Consider the following 19390-nt stretch of genomic DNA (forward strand, 5'->3'; position numbering starts at 1 on the left):
TCCAATCCTGTGTTGACAACATCTTGTCCTTGTAAAAACAGAATGTAATCAGCACCTCACCGAGTAGACAGCTCACGGCTTCTGTCATCTCTTCCTGCTCCTCCACACCCCTCCCTCTCCACTAAAAAAATAACTGGTCAATTTAATTATTTGGGTGGGGAAGAAAAGGCAGAGCAACAGCTCAAGCCTGCAGCGAGAGGTTTGAACCCCCCCCCCCCGGTTCATTATTCACGGTCTCCAATGTTCACGATGGAGGTGCTTAAAATCACGGAGGGTTTAGATAGAGTAAATAAAGAGAAACTGTTCCCAATGGCTGAAGGGTCGATAACCAGAGGGCACAGATTTAAGGTGATTGGCAAAAGAACCAGAGGTAACATGAGGAATTTTTTTTTTTTTTTTTCATTTTTTTTAAAAACACGAGTGGTTAGGATTTGGAATGCACTGCCTGGTAGGGTGGTGGACACAGATTCAATAGTCGCCTTCAAAAGGGAACTGAAAGGAGAAAAATTGCAGGATATGGGGATTGAGCAGGGGAGTGGGGCTAACTGGATTGCTCTTCGAAAGAGCTGGCGCAGACTCGATGGGCCAAATGGCCTCCTCTTGTGCTGTACTATTCTACGAATCTATTCTATTCTATGATTCACAATCTCCAAACATCGAGAACATAGGAACAGGAGTAAGCTATTCGGCCCCTCGAGTCCCACAATCCATACTGGTGAGGCCTTCTAACATTCCAATAGCTTATCGCCTGAAAATGTATGCATTTCTTCCAAATCCACATCTCCCAGCACTCACACTGCTTCCAGCTGCACAGCAACTGATACACAAAGGAATATAGCATGCCCCATTATTTAATTACCTTAACCAGATGGGACAAACAGAATATATTCCCGAAGATACTTGGGGTATGATTTATATCATGGGTGTAACCATGGCGGGGGGGGGGGGGGGGGGGGGGAAAAGAGGAGAAGGAGGTGGCAAATTCTCAATTTTTCTGGCATTTGTTATGCCCCCGATCCGTTCCCCACTCCACATCGTGGAGCTGCCCCTGACGTCCCCAAACCTTTATAAGTGGTTTAAGATCAGACCCACAGAAGGGTTACAATAGCCTATTTCTCTTCATAACACACACACACACACACACACACACACACACACACAGACAGACACACAGACAGACACACAGACAGACAGACAGAGTACAGAAAATAACAAACCACAGTCCTGGTCAAAAGGATCCAGATTCAAACATTTTAAAGGCAAAATTTAATGTTGGCCAAATCAAACCACTTGAATTCACAGGAAGAATGAGATTTTGGGCTTCCTAACATGCTTATTCCTTTAAGTCTCACACCAAGTACAAACTACTTCATCTTACATTACATTAATAAATCGGTAGCGGCTACAGGCTCAAAAAGAACTCCCCTCTCCCTCCCCCAAATCCAGTACAAGCAGGGGACACGTTCATATCCAGAGTCTAACTAACACGGGTCTTGGGCAGTAGTGCTGCAGGAGAGCCACATACAAGAACATTTTAAAATACCATCTTTATTCATGCGATTCACTATCCAGAGCTCCCTCCCACCTTAATAATGCGAATTTTAAACATCTCCGCATGGAGCATCTGATTCCGAGCACCTGCTTTTTCTAAGAGAAAGGCAATTTTCCAAAATTTATATACATCTATACATAAATTTATATATTTAAAATGCATGGGAGGGGAAAACTGCCCTTTAAAATAAACCAGGCAAAATAATTATCCCCCAAATTAACTCAAATTCATGTAAAACATCACAAATGAAATTAATAGAGGTAATACGCATTGGTTCACAATGTACAGCGAGACACTTTATATAGGGCTGGCAATTGTCAGGCAATAACAATTCAAACCCTCCTTGTCAGTAATATCAAAGGCTTCTCTGACAATAGCTGCTCAAGACAAGAGCAGTGATGGGCTTGGGTGCCAGCTGTTAAAATGCAAGCAAGCAGTCTTGCTCCTGACTGAGGCTCCAATTCACGACGTGGTGATTGCATTTCATGGCAATGTACACAAACCTACTCACCTCCTTCTTGACGGTGCGCAGCAAGCTCTGACGCATCTCTGCCTCTATTGCAAGAGGAAAGATTTTTTTTTTAAAAAGAGAAGCACAATCAGCACATGTTAATTTAATTTTTTTAAAAACCTTGAACGCTGCATTGTGGCAAAAGACATCTGGTTTTTCTTTTGCTCTTACCTGCTGTAGCTGTCGCCATGTCCCCACCAGGTACGCTGTCCGATTCCTGCGCTCCTCACAGCAACTGCAGAGCCGGGCTGTTTGATTGACAGCTGGCTCCCGTGACGTCAGCAGCTCTCCCAAACGTCGCCCCGTGCGCCCTTGATTGACAGCTTGGGCCCGAGAGCCCAGATTTAAAGCGACACTGCCCTTTTAAAAAAAAAATTGGGACCTCATTTTAATCGCTCCGCTGTTACAATATTTTTGTAGCCTTTCTTTTTTAAATTAAGTAATGGGTCATTTATTAACGGCTTGCATTTATGTAATTAATTTATTGGCTGTAAAGCGCTTTTTGGGACGTCCGGTGTTCGCCAAAGGCGCTATATAAATGCAAGTCTTTCTTTTATATCGTCGTTCCTTCATCATCGCTGGGTCAAAATCCTGGAACTCCCTCCCTAACAGCACTGTGGGAGCACCTTCACCACACGGACTGCAGCGGTTCAAGAAGGCGGCTCACCACCACCTTCTCGAAAAAGAAAGACTTGCATTTCTATAGCGCCTTTCACGACCACCGGACGTCTCAAAGCACTTTACAGCAAATGAAGTACTTTTGAAGTGGAGCCACTGTTGTAATGTGGGAAATTAGGGACGGGCAGGATGACAGGGGCGCCCACATCCCAGGAACGGATAACAAAAAAATGCACCTTCAATGCAAGACCACTTGCCTCCTCCCCGATCTCAGCTTATCTACCGTTGCAGCACTCATCCATGTCTTTGTCACCATTCCAACGATTCCAATGCTCTCCTGACCAGCATGCTATCTTCCAACTTCCATACTTTCATCTCATCCAAAACTCTGCTACCTGTATCCCATCTAGCGCCATGTCCCGCTCACCCATCATCCCTGTCCTTGCTGACCAACATTGGCTCCCGATCCCCCAATGCCGCATATTTGGAATCGTTCTCCTGTTTAAATCCCTTCTTGGACTCACTCCCCCCACCACTCCCCCCCCATCTCTGTAACTTCCTCCACCTCTACAATGATCTCCAAACTCTCCATTCCTTGAATCTAGCCTCTTGTCTTAAAAACATAAGAAATAGGAGCAGGAATAGGCCATTTGGCCCTTCAAGCTTGCTCTGCTTGTCCACCCCCTCACTTTGCCACCGCATTGGCAGCCGTGCCTTCAGCTGTCTAGGCCCCACGCTCTGAAATTCCCTTCCTAACCCCCTCCGCCTCTCATCCTTTAAGGCCCTCCTTAGAACCCACCTCTTTGACCAAGCTTTTGATTATCCCCCCCCAATTTCTCCCCCTTTAGCTCAGCGTCCATTTTTCTGATTACCCCTCTGTGGTGTGTTGCTGTGTTAAAGGCGCTACACAAATGCAAGTTGTTTTTATTGTTGCAAGATATCCTGAAGCAGATCACGGAGGTGGAAACAGATGGAGGATGAGAATTTTAAATTGGAGGCATGGGGGGTGGGTGGCCAGCAGCCATCGTAGGGGTGATGAGTGAGCAGGCCTTGGTGTGGGAGGCAGGCAGCAGAGTTTTTGATGAGATGCAAATTATGGAGGGTCGAGGATGAGAGATCGGACAAGGGAGCATTGGAATAGCTGAGTACGGAGGTGACAAAGGCACAGATGAAGGTTTAAACAGCAGATGGGCTGAGGCAGGGGTGGAGGAGAACATAAGAACATAAGAAATAGGAGAAGGAGTAGGCCGTTTGGCCCCTCGAACCTGCTCTGCCATTCAATAAGATCATGGCTGATTTTCTGCCTCATCTCCACTTTCCTGTACTATCCCCATATCCCTTCATTCCCTTAATATCCAAAAATCTATCTAAAAGGAGGGTGATGTTGAGGAGGTAGTCTTTGTAATGGGGAAGATGTGGGGTCAGAAACTCAGCTCAGGGTCAAATAGGAGGCGAGGCTGGGGTTTGGGAAGCTGGCAAGGAGACCATTGGAAAAGTCAAACCTGGAGATGGTGAAGGCGCGGATGAAGGTTTCAGCAGTAGTGGAGTGAGGTAAAAGTGGAGGCGGTAATGTTGCAGAGCTAGAATAGGTGGTGTTGGATAAGGTGTTGGGTCTGAAGCTCAGTTCCGAGTTAAACAGGACATAGAGGTTGTATACCATCAAATTCAGCCCGACTGAGCAAATATCCAGACCCAGAATGGAATTTGGGGCTGGGGTGTGGAGTTTTTAATCAGGAGGCAATTAGGATGGGTTTAGTCTTGTCATTGTTATGTTGGAGAGAGTTCTGATGCATCCACAACTTAATGGTGGGCAATCAGTTGAATAGAACAATGGTTGTTGTGAAGTTGAAGGTGGTGCTATCCCCCAGCATATGTATGGAAGCTGGCCCCATGCTTACAGATGTTGTTGCCAAGGGGCAGCATTTAGACGAGGCAAAGACGGGGGGCTAAACGTGGAATTTGGGACATCCCTGAGGTGTCCATGTAGGGGTGGGATAAGAGGCCATTGCACAAGATGGGAATGGTAGGAGTAATGCCAAGCAGGGGCAGTGCCATGCAGATGGGCCACAGGGTGAGACGATGGAGGATGAAGGAGTGGTCAGCCATGTCAGGAGCGGCCAAGAGATCAAGCAGGACAAGGAGGGATTGCAAACCACGAGTGTAGTCACAAAGGATTTTGTTGGCGACTTTGACCAGTGACCTTGGTTCTGTGGGTAGAGTTTAAACTGGACAGATAGAATTCTAACAGGGGGAGTGACAGGTGAGGTGGGTACAGAACATATATGATAAGGTGTTGGGTTGGGAGAGAATCGAGGGCACAGAAGATGGGCTTGACAAAGGCAGGGGTCGATGAGGGGAAAGAAACAGAATAATGTCAGGTTGGGTGGGTATATAGAAACTGATGGAGAAGAAAGGAGGCAGTCAAACAGATGATCTCAACCTTAAAGACAAAAAAAATAATGAGCTCCTCACACTTGACATTGCAGGTGAGGATGGGGGAGTAGAGGAAGCAGATTGGAAGAGGCAGATTTTTATTAGGAAGGGGACTCTGAGATTGTCCTTACCCTCGAGAATAATCCTGGCTTAATAGAAAGAGTTGGCTGTGGAGAAGGAGATGTGATGTTGCCTGAAGTGATCTAGCCAATCTGGCGAGGAATGACCAGGCCCATCGTGTCTGAGGTACACTGAAGTTTATGGTCCTCAGATTTAAGGATTGGGAGGTGGGAATTGTACCAGGTAGAATGTGAGGCTGGCTGGCTCGGAGGAACTTGGAGGGGATGAGACCCTTAATGATCCACACAAGGGAATTGCTGAGGGAATCACCAGCAGCAGCAATCTTGTGACAGGTAGAAGTACAGATAAAAGAAAGTTGGGCTTTGAAAAGCTGTTGGAGAGGGAGCGGGAAGCAGAGGATGATGGGCTGTGAGATGTGGATATTTAGAGAAACAAGGAAATGATCAGAAACTTTAGAGATGATAAGGTCTTTCCAGATGGCAATGTAGAGACGGTGGTCATGGCCAGGGGTGTGGTGGTGGAGTTGATATGCCAGATGAAATTGAGTGAAGACAGAAGAGATTTAAGAATATAGGAACAGGAGTAGGCCATTCAGCCCCTCAAGCCTGTTCCACCTTTCTATTAGATCATGGTTGATCTGTACCTCACTCCATTTAGCCACATTTGCTCCATATCCCCTTCTACTCTTACCCAATAAAAATCTGTCAATCTCAGTCTTGAAAATGCCAATTATCTCAGCATTCATGGCCTTCAGGGGGAGAGAATTACAGATTTCCAATACCCTTTGTGTGAAAAGTGCTTTCAGATTACACTCCTAAATGGGCTAGCTCTACATAGAACCTTAAAAACATAGAAAAATCGGAGCAGGAGTAGGCCATTCAGCCCTTCGAGCCTGCTCCACCATTCAGTATGATCATGGCTGATCCTCCACCTCAATACCATATTCACGCTTCTCCCCATACCCCTTGATGCTTTTTGTGTCTAGAAATCTATCTATCTCCTTCTTAAATATATTCGGTGATTTGGCCTCCAGAGCCTTCTGTGGTAGAGAATTCCACAGGTTCACCACCCTCTGAGTGAAGAAATTTCTCCTCATCTCAGCCCTAACTGTCCTACCCCGTATCCTGAGACTGTGACCCCTCGTTCTAGACCCCCCAGCCAGGGGAAACATCCTCCCTGCATCCAGTCTGTCTAGCCCTGTCAGAATTTTATACGTTTCAATGAGATCCCCTCACATTCTTCTAAACTCTAGGACTAGTTGACCCAATCTCTCCTCATACGACAGTCCTGCCATCCCAGGAATCAGTCTGGTGAACCTTCGCTGCACTCCCTCTATGGCAAGTATATCCTTTCTTAGGTAAGGAGACCAAAATTGCACACATTGCTCCAGGTGTGGTCTCACCAAGGCCCTGTATAACTGTAGTAAGACATCCTTGCTCCTGTACTCAATTCCTCTTGTAATGAAGGCCAACATACCACTTGCCTTCCTAACTGCTTGCTGCACCTGCATGTTTGCTTTCAGTGACTGGTGTACAAGGACACCCAGGTCCCTTTGTACATCAACATTTCCCAATCTATCACCATTTAAATAATACTCTGCCTTTCTGTTTTTCCTACCAAAGTGGATAACTTCACATTTATCCACGTTATACTGCATCTGCCATGTATTTGCCCACTCACTCAACTTGTCTAAATCACCTTGAAGCCTCTTTGCATCCTCCTCACAACTCACAATCCCACCTAGTTTCGTGTCGTCAGCAAACTTGGAAGTATTACATTTGGTTCCCTCATCAAAATCATTGATATATATTGTGAATAGCTGGGGCCCAAGCACTGATCCCTGCGGCACCCCACTAGTCACCACCTGCCACCCCGAAAAAGACCCATTTATTCCTACTCTCTGTTTCCTGGCTGTTAACCAATTTTCAATCCACACCAGTATATTACCCCCAATCCCATGTGCTTTAATTTTGCACACTAACCTCTTACGTGGGACTTTATCAAAGGCCTTCTGAAAATCCAAAGACACCACATCCACTGGTTCTCCCTTATCTATTCTACCAGTTACATCCTCAAAAAACTCCAGTAGGTTTGTCAAACACGATTTCCCATTCATAAATCCATGTTGACTTTGTCTAATCCCGTTGATATTTTCTAAGTGTCCTGTTATCACATCCTTTATAATAGACTCTAGCATTTTCCCTACTACTGATGTTAGGCTAACCAGTCTGTAGTTCCCGGTTTTCTCTCGCCCTCCTTTTTTAAATAGTGGGGTTACATTTGCCACCCTCCAATCTGCAGGAACTGTTCCATAATCTATAGAATTTTGGAAGATGACAACCATCATTTTAACATTGTGCCCCATTGTTCTGGATTCCCCCACCAGAGGAAACAGTTTCTTTGTATCTACCCTAATGAGTCCTTAGTTATCATTTTAAACACATCAATTTGATCACCCCTCAACCATCTAAACTCAAGGGAATACAAGCCAAGTTTGTACAACCTGTCCTCACAATTTAACCCGATAAGCCCTGGTATCATTCTGGCGAGTCTGTGCTGTTCCCCCTCCAGGAGCAAGTAATCCTCCCTGAGGTGTGGTGGACAAAACTGAACACAGTACTCCAGACGGGGTCTGACCGAGGCTCTGTACAGCTGAAGGCTGGGAACGGTGAACCCTGAGCAGGCGAGAATGCCAGGCACTGCATACTAGGTGACTTGCTGTTTATCAGTGGGAAAAGCAGAGAAGTTTGAGCTTTAAGTCTGTAGAGAAGTCGATTAAAGATTAAATATAACGATATGGATATGGTATATTCAAGACAGAGATCACTAGATTTTTGAATATTAAGGGAATCAAGGGATATGGGGATAGTGCAGGAAAGTGGAGATGAGGTAGAAGATCAGCCATGATCTTATTGAATGGCAGAGCAGGCTTGAGGGGCCAAATGGCCTACTCCTGCTCCTAATTCTTATGTATTGCTGAAAGTAGGCAGAATAAGGAGACCCAGAATATATAATTGGAAATCCGAGGATTAAATAAGATAGCAGGAAGAACTTTATATGCAGAGAATTGTAAATATTTGGATTGGTCTGACAGGCAGGGTAATTTATGGAAAAAACATTGGAGTTGTTCAAAATGCAGTTTAATACTGTGATGAGACACTTAGGGTACAGTGAACTGAATGGCACTTTCTCAACCTTGATGGCGAGGGCTGAGGAAGGCGTGTCTCCTGTGAAGAGTTCTGTTAGAGTTGTGGGAATGAAGAGATATTCTGGAATTTCCCTGTGTAATCTTTGGGAGTCAGGGAGCACTTATCCAGATGTTCCTCTTCGGAGATGAAGTAAGTTAGCTTGTCATCTCTTGGTGAGTCCAAAGCCAGGCAAGGGACAACGCGGCAGAACAGAAGCAGGGCGAAGGGTGAGATTGATTCATTGAACAAGGTGCTCCAGGACAGCCGGCACACATGGAACTGTATCTCACCGTGAGCTGGCATATTCGGGAGAGGAAGGAGAGAATGAAAGGGGGCGGGGGGGGCTGGTGTGGTGGGGTTGGGGGATGGATGTTGGTCGTGGCATCAGTTGCAATTATAGGGCAGTTTGACTTGGCCACCTCTTCAAGGTGATTTCACGGCCAATCTCAGACTCATTATATTAGCATCAGGACAGTGCAGCAGAACTGGGGTGGGGGGGAAGGGAAGTGCAAGTGATCATTGCAGCTGGAGAGACGGAGGATAGCAGGTGTCTGCTTGCCAGATAAGCTGACTTTGAGAGGTCAATTAAAGATCTCTCAAAGTGCTGATGTCTTTTGTTCGAGGAGAAAGCAATCAGATTTCACAATGAGTTGGTTCAGAGATGTAGAAAGTAATTAAGAAGGTTCTGAACATGAGCAACACACAAAGAGGCACTGCATGGTGAAAGAAACTGTGAAAGTACGCTTACTATGGGATTTAATAGGAATTTTAATCACTCCACCATTGGTGGCCGTGCCTTCAGCTGCCTAGGCCCTAAGCTCTGGAATTCCCTCCCTAAATCTCTCTGCCTCTCTTCCTCCTTTAAGACATATGTTAAAACCTGCCTCTTTGACCAAGCTTTTGATCACCTGCCCTAATCTCTCCTTACGTGGCTCGGTGTCAAATCTTGTTTGATGACGCTCCTAGGAAGCACCTGGGATGTTTTACTACGTTGAAGATGCTATAAAAATGCAGGTTGTTGTTGCAATCGTTTTTTCAATTACCTCCTTGTAAATTTCAGGTCAATTTCTGCCAATCAGAATTGCTGTTGCCATTTGGAACTCGGTTAATTCAGCTTCCGAAAGGCGTTCATGTTTAGTTCATTCAATATAGAGCAAAAAAAGGTGGTTGGCCTCATTGGAGAGAGAGCGAGAGAAAGAGAGAGAGGGAGAGAGAGAGAGAGAGACATATTTCACTTAGCGTTCAAGGTTGAAGTTAGGCCTTGGGATGTTTATCGTAGTGCCATACTAAAAACATCCCACCACACACCATTGCAACCTACGCAAGAGGATGTTGACGTGTGAGAAATGTAAACTTGTGTGTGTACGAATCGGCTGAAGGACCATGCATTGACCGGTGATACCAAATAAGGCAAGGCTACTTCCAGTTTGATAAAGAGAATAGTGTATAAAAAAGGAAGCTTTTCTGTTAAGTTGGGAGAAAAAAAGAGAAACCAATCCTTTCCTGTCCATCTTTTTGAATGTATGTATATGGGGGCACTATTCAAGCCTTGCACAGAGCTTCGTTTATGGGGAAAAGTAGTGTTCGACACAAAAGGCAAATCCAAGCTTCGTGGAGGAAGTTTTAGCAATGAAAGAAAAAAAACTTGTATTTCTATCGAGCCTTTCACGACCACCGGACGTCCCAAAGCGCTTTACAGCCAATGAAGTACTTTTTGAAGTGGAGTCACTGTTGTAATGTAGGAAACGTGGTAGCCAATTTGCGCACAGCAAGCTCCCACAAACAGCAATGGGATAATGACCAGATAATCTGTTTTAGTGATGTTGATTGAGGGATAAATATTGGCCGAGGACACCGGGGATAATGCCCCTGCTCTTCTTCAAAATAGTGCCATGGGATCTTTTGCGTCCACCTGAGAGCAGACGGGGCCTCGGTTTAATGTCTCATCCAAAAGACGGCACCTCCGACAGTGCAGGGCTCCCTCGGCTTGGCACAGCCTAGATTTTTGTGCTCAAGTCTCTGGAGTGGGACTTGAACCCACAACCTTCTGACTCAGAAGCGAGAGTGCTACCCACTGAGCCGCAGCTAACACTGGCGGAGATAGAAAATTCCATTTGAGGTCAGATGAGTTAGTGAGACCAAGAGTATCACTAGCTGAAGGGCTAATGGATGGAGCCATTAAAGCTGTGGTTTGTATACGTGAGAGACAAACGGTATCCGAACTGAAGAACTGAAAGAAACAAGCTTTTCGCTATCCCATCAAAAGCCACGGAAGATCGGAAGATGCAATGTAAAGGTCCTGTGAAACTGGCAATCTTACTTGTGGTTGGCATGGGGAATTGAAAGAATATACTGGTCCAATAGGAAGTGATCTGAGGTTAAGGCACTTTGTCTGTGCAGCGCAGCGCAATAGTAGCTTTATCCTCCATTTAACCAGAGCTTGATACTGACACAGGGTACAAAATGTTTAATCTCAGTGTCGAAGAGCACAAATTCACCCACAAATAAAAACCAAAAAGGCTTCTGTCAGAAAATATCCACCTTACATTCTGTGAGAAGGTACATTACGCCATCTATATGCAGTGTGTACCTTTTAGTTCATTTTCCTCATTTCCACTAATTGTTTCCTCACGCATTGAAACATTTATGGTTGAAAGGGCAGAACCAGCTTCCCTCACAAGCAGAGCTAACTTGCTATCCTGACAGATGACAGACCCAAAGTTGGCAAAGATCGCCCCCTAGAGGCTGTGACTTGTTTTTTTCCTTACCAAGAATGGAAAATACATTGCAGCCAATTCAGAGGAATTCATTTACAAGTCCATCAAAATGGCAGATGTGCTACTTTCAAAAGAGTCACGCTCTAGTTCTAATGTGATCTTTCTGATAACAGCAAATGCGGAGCCCAGACACATTATTGTGCTTGAATTTGAAGTGGAAATATATGAAGCCTTTAAAAAGTATATACAAATACAGCTGCCCTGGCGTTTTGTGGGTAAAAAGCACGATCCGACCAGTGACTGAGCAATGCAGACCAGGACGGGCCTAGCTTTGATACTTGGATGGTACCAAGCAGCACTGTGACAGCAGCAAGGCCACTACAGTTAACTTAGATGTTCCTGAACTAGGAGAGGTTCTGAGTGCTGATTATCTTTAATCACAAATCACGATTTTCATCAAACCCAACTGTGTTTTCTCCAGTTATGGTCCATTCACAGTCTTTTCTTTTTCAGTTTTGTTCTTTACTCTTCTCATTAACTCTTGCTGGAAAATAGTTGCCCTGATCAGGTCACCCTTGCTGAAGTGGCCATTCTTCAATGTACGAGCACAAGCAGTGCATATTGACAAGCTATTCCATCATTGGCTGTCACAACAACCTTGAGCCTATCCTTATCCAATTCCACACATTGGCAGGGGTTGCTAGGTAGCAAGCAGGAGCAAGAATCCTGGCTGATTTGTGTTCCCCTTCCTTAACTCAAGGGTGCTGAGGGCAATTCTAGCCGAACTTAGCTCAGACAGGGGATTCAAAGAACCATACAGCACAGAAAGAGGCCATTCGGCCTACCATGCCTGTGCCAGCTCTTTGAAAAAGCTATCCAATTAATCCCACTCCTCTGCTCTTTCCCCATAGCCTTGCAATTTTTTCCTTTTCAAGTATATATTCAATTCCCCTTCGATCCGCTTGATTGGCACCCCATCCACCACCTTAAACATTCACTCCCTCCACCACCGGCGCACCGTGGCTGCAGTGTGTACCATCTACAAGATACACTGCAACAACTCGTCAAGGCTTCTTTGACAGCACCTCCCAAACCCGCGACTCTACCACCTAGAAGGACAAGGGCAGCAGGCGCAAGGGAACACCACCACCTCCAAGTTCCCCTACAAGTCACACACCATCCTGACTTGCCATATATCGCAGTTCCTTCATCGTCGCTGGGTCAAAATCCTGGAACTCCCTCCCGAACAGCACTGTGGGAGTACCTTCACCACACGGACTGCAGCGGTTCAAGAAGGCAGCTCACCACCACCGTCTCAAGGGCAATTAGGGATGGGCAATAAATGCTGGCCTTGCCAGCGACGCCCACATCCAGTGAATGGATTTTAAAAAAAAACTTAGGCAGAAACTAAAACCAAGAACTGTACCATAGCATTTATTTTATTGCTTCTTGGGATGTGAGCAATACTCGCAAGGCAGCATTTATCGCTATCTCTAGATGCCCTGAGGCCATTAAGAGTCAACTTCATAGTGTGGGACTGGAATCACTCACAAGGGTGGAGGTAGCAGATCCCATCCCTGAAGGACAACAGTGGGTTTTTGATGACAATCTGGCATTTTCTGGTGCTAATTATCAGATTAATTGAATTCAATTTCAAAAGTTGCCATGGTGGGATTTCAACTCCTGACCACTGGATTACTAGTCCAGTACCATACTATTTCAGGAGAGGAGAAAAATAAAAGACTTGCATTTATATAGCACCTTTCACGACCACCGGACATCCCAAAGCGCTTTACAGTCAATTAAGTACTTTTTTTGAAGAGTAGTCACTGTTGAAATGTAGGAAACGTGGCAGCCAATTTACACACAATTCCCACAAACAGCAATGTGACAATGACCAGATAATCCGTTTTTATTACGTTGATTGTGGGCTAAATATTGGCCAGGACACTGGGGAGAACTCTTCTTTGAAATCGTGCCGTGGGATCTTTTATGTTTAAAATAACAGAAAATGCTGGAAAAACTCAGCAGGTCAGGCAACATCCGTGGAGAGAAATTTGAGTTGACGTTTCGGGTCGAACCCTTCTTCAAAACTGAAAAGAAAAGAAAATAGATCGAAGGCAGGGCTGCGATCGGACAAAAGACGTGAAAGAAACAAAAGAAGTAAAAGAGCTAGACGAGATGGTAATAGGCTGAGATTAGGTGTGAAGTGTACTGGCAGGGCAAGAGATAGCTGCCAGGTGTGAGAGAGAAACAAAGGGAAAGGGGGGGGGGGGTGGAAAGGAGTGGAAAAATTACAAGAAAAGATGTGTAATAGGGGCCGAGGTTATGATCTGAAATTGTTGAACTCGATATTGAGTCCGGAAGACTGCAGAGTGCCTAATCGGAAGATGAGGTGCTGTTCCTCGAGTTTACGTTGAGCTTCCGTGGAACAATACAAGAGGCCAAGGACGGTGAGGTCCGAGTGGGAATGGAGCGGTGAATTAAAATGACAGGCGACCGGAAGCTCGGGGTCACCCTTACGGACTGAATGGAGGTGTTCCGCAAAGTGGTCACCCAATCTGCGTTTGGTCTCCCCAATGTAGAGGAGACCGAAATAACAACAGAAAATGCTGGAAAAACTCAGCAGGTCAGGCGACATCCGTGGAGAGAAATTTGAGTTGACGTTTCGGGTCGAACCCTTCTTCAAAACTGGGAAGAAAAGAAACTAGATCGACCCGAAACGTCAACTCAAATTTCTCTCTATGGATGTTGCCTGACCTGCTGAGTTTTTCCAGCATTTTCTGTTGTTATTTCGGATTTCCAACATCTGCAGTATTTTGCTATCGTAGAGGAGACCGCATCGTTTATATTATATCTTTTTCAGCACTGCACTGGAGTGTCAGCCTAGATGTTTGTGCTCAAGTCCCTGGAGTGGGATTTGAACCCACAACCTTCTGACTCCGAGGCGAGTGTGCTACCCACTGAGCCACTACTGACACTTGGAAGGCAGCAAATGTCAGGGGGGGAAGTGAACAACAAAACAGTAGTTCAAACTCCCTCAGCACAATTTTTACCTGGAAAATGTAATATTCATTCTTTTTTAAATTAAATTGAAGGCAAAACAGAAACATTCCCAGGAAACAATCTCAAATATAAATATCAGATATGCATGAGTCAGAAACAAATAAGGATGAGCCAGTTGTTGAACTCTAGGATTAAGACACAATGGTTAAAACAAACCTGATCGTGACACTTCACTGTTTAAAACACATTCTTCTATGACTATGACCTTGCTCATCCTGTTACTCATTGCAATAATTGACTTTAAAAGCCATTAATGCACTGGATAACTGCAGGAGATGCGTTTTTTTTTCCTTCTCTGTTTAATCTGTTGTAGTTTTGCCGCCCCGGTGTTTTGTTGGATAATAAGATAATGGATTCTCGCCCAGGAACTCAATAACGGGCTGTTTTCCGTCGTGCAATTGCTCACACTTGACACTTGGAGAAGTTTGACTAATAGTGTTGTTAATTTAATGCGATTGTACGAATACGGGGCGGCTCTCCAGCTCAATCATTGTTCCTTTCCGTATTAATAAAATTGGTAAAAATATTCTCGGCTTCTCCGTTTTTATTAACTTAGCAAACTAGAAAATAACAACTATGAGAATTTAGAAATAGCCATTAGACCCAACAAGCGCGTCTCTTGTTTTTTTCCTTTCCTTCTGCCACATTTCTCTCCCCCGTTCCTTTAACCAGAGACTTCCTGCTGGGTTCGGTCTCTCGGGTTCTGGCCGGTCTCTGGCACTTTGTCCAAGTGGTCATTCTTCACGTGCGAGCCTAGCCAGCGAGTGAAGGCCATTTGACCATGGGAAGCATCACGGCAAGCCCAATCCTGATCCTTCCCTCACATGATGTCCGCACGAACCCACTGCCAGCAGGAATCACTGGATAGCTATTCAGGAGTGGGAAAACCAGCTGAATTGTCCTCTTCTTCGCCAAGGGCAATTGTGGCACTCCGGTTGTCAAACCAGCTGAGAACAGCGAACTCAACAAGGACTTGTGAATTGAGTCCAGTCTGTACACCTCAGTTTGACAGTGCCTTTAGCAACCAAGGCATTTGCTGGCACATTACTTCAGCAAACTGAAACAAAGATCGCCAGAGTTTTTAGGAACAAAGGCTGTATGGCCCAATGAGCCAAACCCTTTTTGATAGATCGAAGAAATGCATCTAACTGCCTCTTGAACCCCATCTCCTTCACAGGCCCCCCTCCCCAGTAACTTATTCCACAAATCTATGACCCTTTTCGTGAAAAACTTCCACCCACCCGACCTCCCTTCTTACTTCCTCATGTTCAATGTGTCCCCTTGATATTTGAACCCTTCACCATGGTTAACAAATTACCCAGATCAACTTTTGTCAATTCCCTTTATAATCTTGAAAACATCAATGAGATTAATTCCAAATGTTATGTCCCCTATGAGACCTTTAGTATTGTGTTTTGTCTACTCACCTCCTCATTGTTGATTTATGTCATGTGACATGATGAGAAAGCGAAAGTAAAACACAACCACGAGGGAGCCCACAATTCATGGCTGGCGATGTAGACAGTATCTAACGCCATCCTTCTTAGTTTCCCCCTTTGACTGGCATTGTCTGTAAGTAACCTTTTATCAGATGTCTTTATGTTTGATCTATGTCACCATTTCTTGATATTTGTGGCCAGATGAGTTAAAATATTGCACTTTGTGGAGTTTCCATGTGGCTGGCTATTAGTCTTTCTCCTGGCATTCATGTGTTAGACCTTTGATTGTTGTATCAGATTTACCTCAAATTGTAATAGAACCGTTGAGTTATAGTGGTAACGTTTCGTTCTACTATCCTAGGTTTATTTTGTGTATTCAGATCGTGATTGTAAGACCAATCGGCCTTATTTGATGTTGTAATTTCTTGCTCTCTTGTAGTTTCACCCTGTGTCATTAAACTGGATTAAAAGTAACAACGCCTCCTGTTTGGTGATGAGGGTTTAGCTGTCTGTCGAATCATAGTCGTGAGGAGGACAGAACACCAAATTTCTTTTTGCAAAGAAAGTGAGTTCAACTTCGAATCATAGAATGATACAGCACAGAACGAGGCCATTCGGTCCATCGTGCCTGTGCCGGCTCTTTAAAAGAGCTGTCCAATTAGTCTCACTCCCCTGCTCTTTCCCCACAGCCCTGCAAAGTTTTCCTTTTTAAGTATTTATCCAATTCCCTTTTGAAAGTTACTATTGAATCTGCTTCCACCGCCCTTTCAGGCAGCACATTCCAGATCACAACAACTCGCTGAGTAAAAAAAAAACTCATCTCTCTATAGCTTTTTTTGCCAATTATTTTAAATATGGGTCCTTTAATTACCGACCCTCCTGCCAATGGAAACAGTTACTCCTTATCTAGGGGGAAAAATTCAGTATCGCCCATTTTGGGGCGCTAATATCGGCTGGGCGCAAAGTTTAGTGCCCGGCCCTAATTCTCGCCTCTGACTGCAAAATTTGCCTCTATCGCTCCTGGAGGTGATTTGAGCACTACACACCTCTCTTAAGGCACTAACGTCGAGGAGCGAGGCGCTACCTCAGAACGCTACTGAAGCTCAGGCGATGTTCGTTACCATGGAAGCCAGACAGACTGGCGCCGTCCAGTTCTTAAAGGGGAGGGGCCATCTTGCTGGCCAGCCACTCCCTGCTCATTGCAGCCTTGAATCTCGGCCTGGAGAGACCTCTAAAGCAATTGTGTTGGACACACTAATGGATAGGCTCAGGGTAAGAGCTCGGCCCTTAGGAACCTCAAAAGTGGTGCTGAGGGCCAAAACTCCTTAGGACAGCGTTAAAACCAAAAATTTTGCCGACAAGAAAAGGCAGGAAGCGCCCGCCTTTAAATAGCGCTCCCCCAGCTCCTTCCCAACTTGAAAACGTTCCCCTCTACCTGTCATTCCTAGCGGCAGACACTAAGGCAGGGGGCGCGACTCAATATCTGGCCTGGGCTGCTACCGGGGCGTTGCACGCTTGACTTACGTCATGATCTGTGGGCGCAGGAGATCGTGGTGGTAGTGTTTAGCGCCACTGCAAAATGACTGGTCAATTTCACGAGCGGCGGTAAAATCGCCGCGCTAAGATCCTAGTGTCCCGTTAGCGTCCCCCGCAGGCGCTAACCAAAGGAGTTTTTCCCCCTACTCTGAAAACTCAATTTTGAACACCTGTTAAATCTCCCCTTAACTTTCTCTACTCCAAGGAGAAGGTGGGATCCATATTATATGATGGCGTGCTCTCAACAGTTTGGAAGCAGAAAGAATTTGAAAGATTCTGCATTTCAGTAGCAATGCCTCATAAGCAACTGGAGGCAGCGACTAACGATTTTCACATCTGTCTTCGTTTTTTCAAAAATGTTGGCACACAGTTTTCTCCCTACTCTCCTGAGGATGGTGACTCGTGCTGGATACAGTGGCCATTCTTCATGTGTAAGCTAGGCAGTGAGTGCTGGCTCTTTGACCACAAGAGCTATCACAGCCGAGTCCGGCCCAGTCTTCACCCAACGCACTTCCAGCAGCGGCCTTTGGATTAGGAGCAGGAACGAATGCTGGCTAGTTCTTCTCTTGAAACTGGGGCACTGAGGCTAAACGTAGCTTCCCTACTGTTCGCCTTCCTGAGATCACCCGACTTATCACAGACTGACGATCAACTGTTCTGGTTTCAGTTGTCTTTACAGACTGATGATCAGTGCTTTTGTGCATCAAAATGTTCTTCAAGTGAGAGCTGGGCCTGTTTCTGGCTGGGGCGGAGATCACCTCGTACAGAAGCTAGGCACTGCAGGGAATTCCGGGCCAGAGTGAGCTCCTGGACTAGTTTCGATCACTTAGAGGGGTCAGAGAGGGGTGCGGAGGGAAGAAAGTTGGGTGAAAAAGTGCAGACATATCTGCCTCCCACTGCTAAGAAGCGGAAAAGTAATTAACATTTTTTTCTTGCTAATTACTAAGAAATTAGATGATTACTTGTGCAACATTTGCACCAATAAAGCTTCTCCTCCAGAAAGAACTACCTTGACTCAAGATATTGTCATCTCCGCCTCAAAGCTCCAGATTCAGGGAACTCCAAAGACTATTGTGAAGTGGGGTATTATTCTCATCACAGTTCTAAAATCACACAAGATTTAAAACGTGTATAATAATGTCCTAAGAGCAGATGGCACTGCACAAAATCAAATATTTCAGTGACATGAGTCTACAATCCATGCATCAATACACTCAAAGGCTAAACATTTAGGCCACTGTTTGGAGATTGAAAGGTGGGGCCGGCGAGGGACTGGTCTTACATGCGAGTCATTTTGGTGGATTGTACTGTAGCTCACCCTGGTGCGTGTACTCATTTGCTTCTGGTCTCTCCAACATCATTCATCACTCTCTGGCTTCGGGTCTCCTACTCCCCTCTTGCCAGCTTCCAGTCCCTCTTCTCTCAGGTTCCCAATCTCCCACTGTCAATGGGTGTTAAAACCCCCAATATCTGGGGAGCTGCTCACACTGACATGTCAGTGTAACATACTAGCCAGTCAGAATTTGTGTGTCAAGTTTTTTGACTGGCAAGTGGGAACGATGCCTTATACAAAAAATATAGAGAGTTCACATTTAACATTTACATCTGTTATATTATTTAACCAAATAAATGTATAATCATCCAAGCATGGGAATATAACTAGTACCCCACTTTCATGTCATACACTTCTTTTCCCTTTAACAACTCATGCTATAAAGCCAAATCTGTTTAAGAGTTGGATATTGTTCCCATGCCTGGGACGCTCTTCTCACCTCACATCTTCAGACAGAGTACAAGAAAAAGCTTGGATCTGATCATTCTGTTACCTACTTGTGTGTGTGCTCCTCTTAATTTTTCTCTCATTCCTTCTAAGCTCCAGCCCGTACGCTCTTCCTCATTGCTGCACCCTCGGTGTTCAAATCAAGACTCATTGTATGGTCCCCTACTCAAATTCTGTCTCTCTCAGAACCTCTGTGGAACTCAATTCCTTCAGTCTTCTCTTCTGCACAGAATCTACAGATTTTTTTAAAAACCAAGCTTAGCATCACCTAAACACCGTTTCTTGATTTATCGCATCTTCTCTCCCGCTGTTTTCAACCTTGGTGTTGCCCTGGCCTTGACCCTTCACCTTGGGTTCTAAATAAAACAAACATGTGCTGCTGACCGATCAACCCACCCATGGGACATAAATCTGATGCATCATGCTACTTCAATTTATACAAATAAAATTCTGAAGTATGCACATAATT

At 45.1% G+C, this 19390-nt stretch overlaps 1 protein-coding gene across 1 annotated transcript in view; it reads right to left on the reverse strand.

The window, feature by feature from the left end:
* LOC147103593 (small G protein signaling modulator 1-like) overlaps positions 1-2971 on the reverse strand; it is a 110477-nt gene extending 107506 nt beyond the window's left edge. The window contains exons 1-2 of the mRNA XM_086012047.1: positions 2235-2971; positions 2064-2107 (exon numbers count right to left, since the gene is read on the reverse strand). Coding sequence (XP_085868173.1) covers positions 2064-2107; positions 2235-2253 — 63 coding nt within the window. The 5' untranslated portion in view covers positions 2254-2971. The remainder of the gene's footprint in view (positions 1-2063; positions 2108-2234) is intronic.
* Between the last annotated feature and the right edge of the window lie 16419 nt (positions 2972-19390).

This window comes from Somniosus microcephalus, chromosome 19 (assembly GCF_052327205.1).
Source record: "Somniosus microcephalus isolate GS21.2 chromosome 19, FLI_Smic_1.0, whole genome shotgun sequence".
NCBI lineage: Eukaryota > Metazoa > Chordata > Chondrichthyes > Squaliformes > Somniosidae > Somniosus > Somniosus microcephalus.